This window comes from Pieris napi, chromosome 1 (assembly GCF_905475465.1).
Source record: "Pieris napi chromosome 1, ilPieNapi1.2, whole genome shotgun sequence".
Taxonomy (NCBI): domain Eukaryota; kingdom Metazoa; phylum Arthropoda; class Insecta; order Lepidoptera; family Pieridae; genus Pieris; species Pieris napi.
Window position 1 is genome coordinate 3,600,005 of NC_062234.1, and position 9,372 is coordinate 3,609,376.

General features: G+C 34.2%; 1 protein-coding gene across 1 annotated transcript in view; it reads left to right on the forward strand.

Moving 5' to 3' along the window:
• The window catches only part of LOC125054186, a 38,187-nt gene extending 29,456 nt beyond the window's left edge, over positions 1-8,731 (forward strand). The window contains exons 6-9 of the mRNA XM_047655942.1: positions 1,009-1,036; positions 1,451-1,535; positions 5,575-5,748; positions 7,655-8,731. Coding sequence (XP_047511898.1) covers positions 1,009-1,036; positions 1,451-1,535; positions 5,575-5,748; positions 7,655-7,866 — 499 coding nt within the window. The 3' untranslated portion in view covers positions 7,867-8,731. The remainder of the gene's footprint in view (positions 1-1,008; positions 1,037-1,450; positions 1,536-5,574; positions 5,749-7,654) is intronic.
• Positions 8,732-9,372: the final 641 nt, after the last annotated feature.

The following is a 9,372-nucleotide window of genomic DNA, read 5'->3' on the forward strand; positions in this document are numbered from 1 at the left end:
AAGTGGCAGTAGTATCAGAACAGTTAATCTCTTCGATGAAGTAGGGTATCTCTGAGAATCTAGTAAATGGAACCGCATTGTTGTAATACTTGAAAATTCCTGTAATTATAAAAATGACTTCGCGACGAAAACTTCCATGTGCCTAGAAAATATTTTATATGGAAAAAAAATTAAAAATATAATCAAATGCTTATATCATCAGATATCATTTTAAAGTTCTGATTGTGAGATTAACACAGCAACAGAAAACTAAGACGAATTGCCTCTTTAATGATTCGAAAAGATTTGAATTTACGTGGCGCTGCAATAAAAACCACTACAACTCTTCAATAGGAATAAGAAGAGACTCTGAGAGCAGCTAAAAGTCCTTCTGGTGCTTCAGCGAAATAGATATGTCACTCATAAAAAAGAGACGAATCTATATGAGTGTGGGAGAGCAAGGGGTAGGCTTTTTACAGTTCGGTTATAATAGCTTACTCACGCAGGTACCAACCAGTGTTGAAGCTGAGAGGGCATTTTCACGAGATCTCGAATTAACGATCTCGACTCGAGATTGCATTCCCTAGTGGAGATGCGGCATCAACCAATGGCGGGTTGGGTTAAGTTCGACAACCTTAAGCAATGTGAGGGTTGAAATATACAACTTTTAAGTCCATTTATATATGTCTGAATAAAGAAAAATACAGATTCTTTCTTCATTGAAACATTGCGCTGGCGGCGTCTTACCTTTTTGACCAAGACCAAGGCTATTTCTTTAGAGACAGGTGGTTAATCTAGCTTTCAGTGCCTCGATACACCTTCGATATTTGTTTCTATACGGTTAGCTTGCGATACCTTGAATGATGAGCAACTGTTATTTGCGCACATCAATCCATTGATGCACATCTAGAGTCCGAACGCACGACTTCTAGGTAAAGTCGACTTTGACGTCGCCATGTTCTACTCTATTCTACAAAAAAGCGTAAATTGCTGTATTGATAAACTATTATTTATTTTAACGCTGTACAGAGAATGGATGGCTGCAATATCAAAGACCGTATGTATTATTAATATTTATATAGAAATCTGATTTATCAGTATTAGAGGTCTAGAACAAAAACGATTTTGTGTGCTTTTGAGTGATTGGGACTCAACAAAGTCTATTTTAAATTATAATATAATTTTAGTAAAAACAAATTACAGTATCACTGTAAACTAGTGCCTTACCACAAAGTTATTCATTCTTAATCTCAATTACACTCATGTCAATACACTTGTTTCAGACGCGATTCATACTAACAAGTTTCAAGTGTGTCTCCGAATCTCTAGGACAAAAGAGTCCTAGGGTAAAAAATATATATCATAGCGTAGGACTCGGAGGCAAAGATATAAGAAAATTTTACGATTTAGACAGGAAAATTAATTAAGTTAAATTAAGAAATTTTTATTACTAAATTGATACGACTTACAGTTGCCTCCGCCGCCTCACATCGAGCTGGTGATGTCCATGCCGTACCTTCGTACTGCCTTCAAGAGACCGACTGTCCGAGTGCGACGTAAGTTAATGCAATGTATTATTAGAAAGTACCATAACTATATTCCATACACATTATTTTCTTAGTACTAAGATTTTACTAAACAGTTAACTCATAAAAGTCGCGGAAATAATAAATGTACATTAACAATTTTATACAAAAGAAATTGTCTTTTAAAACAAGTTTTAATATTTATATCCGTGAATATTGTCATCGTTTAAAGGATTATTGTCTCTGTATTACATCAGCTAATGTAATTTCCTGGTATAACATGTTTGAAATTTACGCATAAAAGAGTTTTGTAACTCACTTCGTTACGGAATTAAAAGGAAAATCGTCGAGTGGCGACATTAAAATCGCGTAATTAGACCACGTGGATTTACACGAGTTATTACAGAATGTTAGACTTAAAAGCTTTTGAAGAGAACTCTGTATTTTAAGTATCAATATCGTTCTTACCTATTAAAAACTTACTTTAGTACGGATAGACTTTGTTTTTGTGTTTTGAAAATAAATGTAGTCTATAAAAAAGATACTGGATTTTTTTTAGTTTATTCTTTACAAAAATACAAATCTTGATAAATATAAATCTTCTGTGTGTGTTTCTAATTACTGCTCCTGAACTTGATTTTGATTAAACTTTTTGTGTGTGTAAGTGAATTCGTGAATGGATTAAATTTACAATTAGATTAGATGTTTTTTTAGGATTGAATTTTTTGTTTTTCAGACGTGTGTACAGGACAACGTCTAATTGTATCTTATATATTAGAATATACACAATTCTTGAATTATCCTAAGCAAAAAGTTTTCAACGCGTTTTAACGCTCAGTATGGACGAATATATTTATGAAACTTAGAATTTATGTAGTTTATTACAGAAATATTTTTCTACACGTTGAATAATAAAACTAATGTTATTAGATATTATTTTAATGCATTTTGTAGATATATTTAAGCTTGTTACATTTTCTTTGTTTCCTCATTTCGCGTCTTTCGCCAATAAGTATTTTGTTAGGAAAGAAAGATTACGTATTATTTATGTTAGATTTGCTATTTAAATATACTTAAAACATGAGTATATTTAAGTCGTAAATCTACTCATGTATTAAGTATATATCACACATTTTAAATCTAATATACATTTGTGTACAAGAAAATCTGTGGTTTTGCTACCTCCAAAATTCGTGTTTATTCTATACAGCCATGCTTTTATCAAATCCAACAAATTGGTGTAATACTAAAAAGGGACTTTGAATTTAAGCTATCAAAGGCTCTATCGGTTTGCGACCTCTATCTATTCATTCAGATATTGATTTCAATAATTTATGAATAGTCAAAAGCTAACTAATTAGTAGTTTTAGTATCTATTAATTTTCGCTTAAGGTGATCTCGATAAACGGTTTTGATGTAGCGAAAGTTGAAACAGTTGTTATTTGTGTTTGTTGGGGTTCGACATGAAAAAAACTACTTTATAACTAAATCCGTATTTACGTATTGATGCAAAATTGACAAATAACCTAGCTCTTGGAAGGTCGTGGTGCTGTCCACATACAATTGTCTATGATGCACTGCATTTAAACTTGGAATATCTTTATTTGCCACTAGTCCACACTATCATCTCTGCGTGTATACAGTAAATCCCAACTAAGCTTTAAACTGTATTTCACGGCAACATAACGATCCTTCAAAAGCTAGGAAATACGATCTCAGAGTTAACTTGAAGCCATCTGAAACGCGAGTGATATGTCGTTTTAATTTAAGTCTCTCACGTTTCCCGAGATCTAATAACGTCCTCAGTTACTTTCGAAACTCAATAAGAACTACGACAAATCATTTATACCTGTAAAGTAATATTTAAACGTAATAACTGCACGGTAAGAGTGCATTGCTTTAGGGACAGACACATCTCATCTATGTACGATATGAAGGTAATTTTACCTACATTTATGAGAGATACTTGGTTTTGATGGCCATTAAATTGAAAATGTTGAGATAGTATATAAACTGTTATACAGAGCAATAAAAGTTAACCTAAGTTTAAATTTAGTCAGTTGGGGTTCATGTCAAACTACAAGTTTTAATGTGGCAGGTATCTACATTAACCGTACAGAACGTGCATAGGACAAACTGTACAATAAACGTACAAATTACTGTCTTTGATCATTTAAATTAATTTAGTTTCGATATACTGTTTATATAATAACTATGTAGTATTGAATAATACATTTGCAGATTTTTGATATTTAAGAATTTGAACGTCTTTAACTCTTTTATCTTTTTTTTTAGGTTTAGGCTACGTATGTTCGAATTTTTATCAAATTTAATTTTAAAGGTCTATGAAAATGAAAACATAATTAGTTTCGCCCAGTGAATCTGCTTTCTACCTTTAATATTGATTAATTTAAAAATCCAAAGAAGCTCTTAAAATGAATGGAAAACATATACTACACTCCAAGGTTGAAAAGGTTTAGTCATATGATTTTATGTGAAAGTATAATACTGTGTTTCTATAGAGCACTTAATCATTTAATTAAATTCATATACAAAGCTATTCATTCTACACAAAGAACTTGGTTAGTGGACGTATTATGTATGTAATTGCTATTCAACAAAATCCCTCTATGAATTCGAATAAAATGAATGTTATACATAGTTCTTGATAAATCTTAAGTGAATGACCTCCTTCAAAGTAGATTTGAAGATGCAAATTGTATTTATACTAGTTGATTCAGTGTAGCATAAGTATACATATGAGAATAAAATTAAAGGGTTAAAAGGTTTTGTGTAGTGACCGCCGTTAAATAACCCGTAAAGCGCAAATTGTAAATATTTTCTGTTTTTCCGATTGTGACGGGTGTCGACCCGACTGAATGGATAATCCTTGGATACGTGAAAAGTCTATACCAATCTGAATATAATAAAAAAGTCCATTAAAAAGGTTTTTTGGTTTAATCTCTGCGTTTTTTTAAAGCCAGGACGTTGATCCGTTTATTTCCTCTGAACTTAATTTGATTCGGGCGTATTCGGAACAAAACTTTTAATGCATATAGCATGTCGTGAGTCGCTCGTAAAATGTCGCATTAATCCCTTCTCTCTGTACTAAGTGAGGCTCTACTAATAAAAAAATGGGTATGAATAATTGGATATAAAATCATAAATGGATGCCGTCTCTTCAATAAAACCAATTGAAAACGAATAGTAGCACGTGCGACATATCAAAATATATTAATCAGTATTGTAATTTAATATTCGAACTCTTCACTCAGACTTCAAATTTATTAGTACTTGGGTACCTAAGTAAGCTTTTGACTTGATTGAGAGACATGACAAAATGCAACATGTTTCTGTCTCTCTCTAAAACAATATAATACACATAATGATTCCAACTGACAATTTTCTACAAAGAATAAATTTTTAATTCAACCCCTTCTTACACACAGAAGTATGTGTTAGTAGGCTATTGGCGGTTTACTCAAAAGCATAAGCTTATCATTTTCGATAATGTGCTGTCAGTGGATCAGTTGTTCCTTTGTCGGGTTACATTATCGGGCCTAGCTCTGAGGCACGTTTCATACGCTAACAATATAATCTCCGTCTTTATATAAAAGACGTACTTTAATACTAATGTAATGGATGACATGGGAACAATAAAGGTATTTCATGATACAGGTTTTTCCTTTTTGCTCTTAATAGAAGTTAGAAATGTTATGAAATTACCTTTACAATATAGTATAAAATTTGTTCGCTCTCTGGAAATATATTTTATAAATTCTACACCTAGAGCAGTGCTGTCCAGGTGGCTTCAGCGTGCGACTCTCATCCCTGAGGTCGTAGGTTCGGTCCCTAACTGTGCTCCAATGAACGTTGGAACGGTGAAGGAAAACATCGTGAGGAAACCGGCCTGCCTTAGACCCAAAAAGTCGCGGGCGTGCGTCAGGCACAGAAAGCTGATCACCAACTTGCCTATATGTTTGTTTATAGACTATGAAAATTAAAATATTGTTAATATCACACCCTATCATTTACCATGTCTTTTGGACTAAATTAAACTGTGTTTCAGCAACACCGGAGTTGTACAGTCGTAATGGTCGCAATGCGTTCGGAGCTCTCGACGGTCGTGGACTAGTTGCGGTCATCAAGCGACAGGTGCCATTGGCTGGGCAGTTGAATCACGAGCTTGCTTGGGGACAGGGTTGGGGCTGGGTCACGTTACCCAACGGTGTCTGGAGTGGACGTAAGTAATACTTATTAGATAAATAAAAAATAAAAGTAGCCTTTATTCGAGTACACTATAACTACAGTAAGTCCGTGTCTTTTAAGTTTTACACTAGTACTTGACCTCCGACGAAGTGAAGGCCTCCTCCAGATTTTTCCATTTGTCCCTATTTCTTGCGACAATTTTCCAGTTTTTTCCCGATATCCCTTTTATTTCATCCTCCCAAGTTTTTGGTGGGCATCCTCTCTTTCTTCTTCCCACTGGGCCCTTCCAAGTAAGGGCCTTTTTGACCCATCTGCCATCACAAATGCGGCCAATGTGACCGGCCCATTTCCATTTTAGCCTTTTTGTGTATGTTACAACGTCTTTTACTTTAGTACGGCTTCGTATCACCTCGTTTTTAGTTTGTCTTTAAGCTTCAATTGAAGAATGGAGCGCTCCATAGCCCTTTTGCATACTCCAATCTTCTTTATTAACGCCTTATTAAAAATCCAGGTTTGGCATACATATGACAGACATGGAAGTATGCCCATGACTGTTCTTTTTATAGTTTAGTTATGGTTGGATTTCAGTACTTCTTTTAAAGCCCAATGTTTGTTCCATGCTAGGTTTACTTGTCTGTTTGTTTCATCCACATGTCGGTTTTGATTAAACGATATTTGTTTTCCTAGGTATATGTAGTTCTGGGCATAGGTATTCAAGAGACGTGGCATGGACAAAAACTGCTGTTAGTCATAACTTTAGTTTTGGAGGTGTTCATTTCTAAGCCAATGCTTTTACTTGCGCAAACCAATTCGTTAAGCATGTCTTGTAGCTGCGTAGCACTGTTTGAGAAAATAACTACTAATTATTTCGACTTATAGAGGTTAAAAATTTCGAGTAACGGAGGTTTTGGGGCTTGGAGGGAAGGGTATGAAACATTTCTTCGAGTTAAGGAGGTTTTCGACTTATCGAGGTTCGACTTAACGAGGTTCTACTGTATCGTCGGCGAATCTCAAGTTGCTTAGATACTGACCGTTTATTTCTATCCCTTTTTTCTCCCATTGAAGGGTTTTTATAACGCTCTGTAGAACTGTTACAAATATTCTAGGTGACAAAGGATCGCCTTGTCTTACGCCTCTGCATATTTTTATTTCTGGGCCTATTCTAACTTCACGCGGCATTCGCTTTGCTGGTATATATAACCCTCAAAATTCACTTATTGCATTGAAATATTTCTCATATAACGACGCATACTGCCATAAACTTTACTTAGTAAACATCTTCATGAGCTGCCATTATGGCAGCAAGAGGCACTTCATATGATATAAAACTTGTGGACTACTAAGAAAATACATAAAGACGGTGTGCTTGTTTCGCATTCTTGAGAGATTAATAATAAACTTTTCGCTACGTTACGTTTCGACGTTATGTAAAAACCAAGCTTTAGCGCGAACTATGATTCTCGTTATGTCACAATTCACCAAGTTTTTATTTTTATTGAATCATCCTAGGGCCGATAAATAATCCTGGACAGACGTGCTCTCCAATATGCCGCATCTCTCTTAACTTTAAATTGAATTGCGGCCAAACATCTATCCAGTGTTGTATATGTCACCGTAAAATTGTAAAAACCGTTAGATTGTAATCTATCTCGCGAGATTGTAAACTGTCGAAAGATTGTCAACTCAACATACTGCTTGCAATTTAACGTATTATTATTCGGTAGTTATATGAAATTGTTGGGAAGTAAAATTAATCTGTAATTGACCAAAGAAGTTTGAATGATAACTAAGTTAGTGTAGTACAATCTACCGAATACCGATAACCGATAGATTACAATCTAACGGTTTTTACAATTTTACGTTAACATATATACAAACTCTACAAGCTCAGTGTAGTATACTGTATAAGTATGTAATGACTTTACTTACTAAAATTGCAGGATTAACTTGGTCCCAGGATGGTGAGGACTTTGCTCTTCACGCAATGCCTATTATGCACCACTCCAACGTCTCAGAAGCTTGCTCCATGCTGGACGGAGTGACAGCTTACGAGGCCTCCGCGTACGATCAAGCTCTTGCTGAATACGATGACACCGCTACTGTCTCTGATGATTGGGATTTCAGCGTTGATTGCGGAGATTTTATGATGTAAAGGAAATATTGATGGTTCAAACGAAACCCTTTTTGTTCGTTCTTAAGAGGAAAAACCATGTAAAGAGTGATGAGTTAGCCTTAACTGAATGCGGAATGTATAAAGATTTTTTTAATGGGTGATTATCATGCAGTTAAACTATTGATTTTGTGAAGTTGGATATTTTTTTATTTAGTTCGACTTTAGGTAAACTGAAAACGTTATACATATTTGACACACGATATATTTGTTAAATTATTATTTTTTCGTAATTGCTCAATGTGCTGGTCACAGAACTTGAAACTGATGTGCCAATTATTAAAAGAAATCTATGATGAAATTGTGGAAGCGTCTTATGACTTTTATACCTTTTAGGGTAATAAACGCGAGAGAATATTAATGACACAATATCGATTGATTCAATACTAGTTGCATGCTCTATAGTTACGGTGTCATAGATATGTGTTTAGACCATAGTTTACTATACAGCCTACAAAGGGCAACCTTAGAATAGAATAGAACTCCGAGCACTATAGTCTCCTATTTAAGCATATTTTATACCATTTATATTGCCATATGTTTTTAAATATCTTCCTTTTTATACTATTTGTAACTATTATTTGGTGTTCAGCAAATTTCTCGGAAATTTTTGGATTTTTTATAAGCCACGTAACCAGGGTAAGAAAACTTATAATCCCGATGAATTTAAATATTCAATTGTAACAAAAGATAAATTGCATTGTGTCTGTATTTTTTTATTTTTATAGAATAGGTGACTTGCTTGATCCCCGTAAACACCAATTAAAACTGTAGTAAAATATATATTTTAGATGTAAGTGAAAATCGGTGTTAGGATGTAGTATATACGTGGTCGGTAGTTATTTAACCCCATAACCCTAATGAGGTCATCAAATAATTCTACAAAATTGTGACCTAAAATACCGGATAATAAACCTAGTTCGGTTTAGGCCTTAAAATTAGGACCAACAAATACCCGGAAGTATGAGGCCTCTATCCAATAATTAAGATAGGTGTGTAGTTAGTATTATTGAAAGGAATAAATAATATCTAGTGGCTAAAATGTTCCGACCTACCCAAAGACTGCCTTACGTATGTAACCTGTATCCTGCGTGCGTGCTAAGGTGTGGCACCTGCGTGAATCCTCCTCCTGCGAATTCTTATATTGCAGAATTATTCTATCGAAAATAAATAAATTATCTGGCCTGACATTCAACAAGTAATTGTCTTATTCGTTTAATCAATTTTTGAAGTTATACTTCTTTAGGCGCGTTATGAAAAATTGTTGAGAGTGAAATTTTACGATGCGCGCGCACCGTTACACAAAATTAACAGAATGAAGTTGCCCACGGAAGATGCTACGGCATTGGACATAATTTAAAAATAACATTGGAATAATAATAGAATTTCTGTTACACTTAATGTAAGAGAATAATAATAAATACTTATTTATTTAATTTTTCAAATGTAAACTGAACTTTATTGACTATAATGACTCCTTTTCCAGTC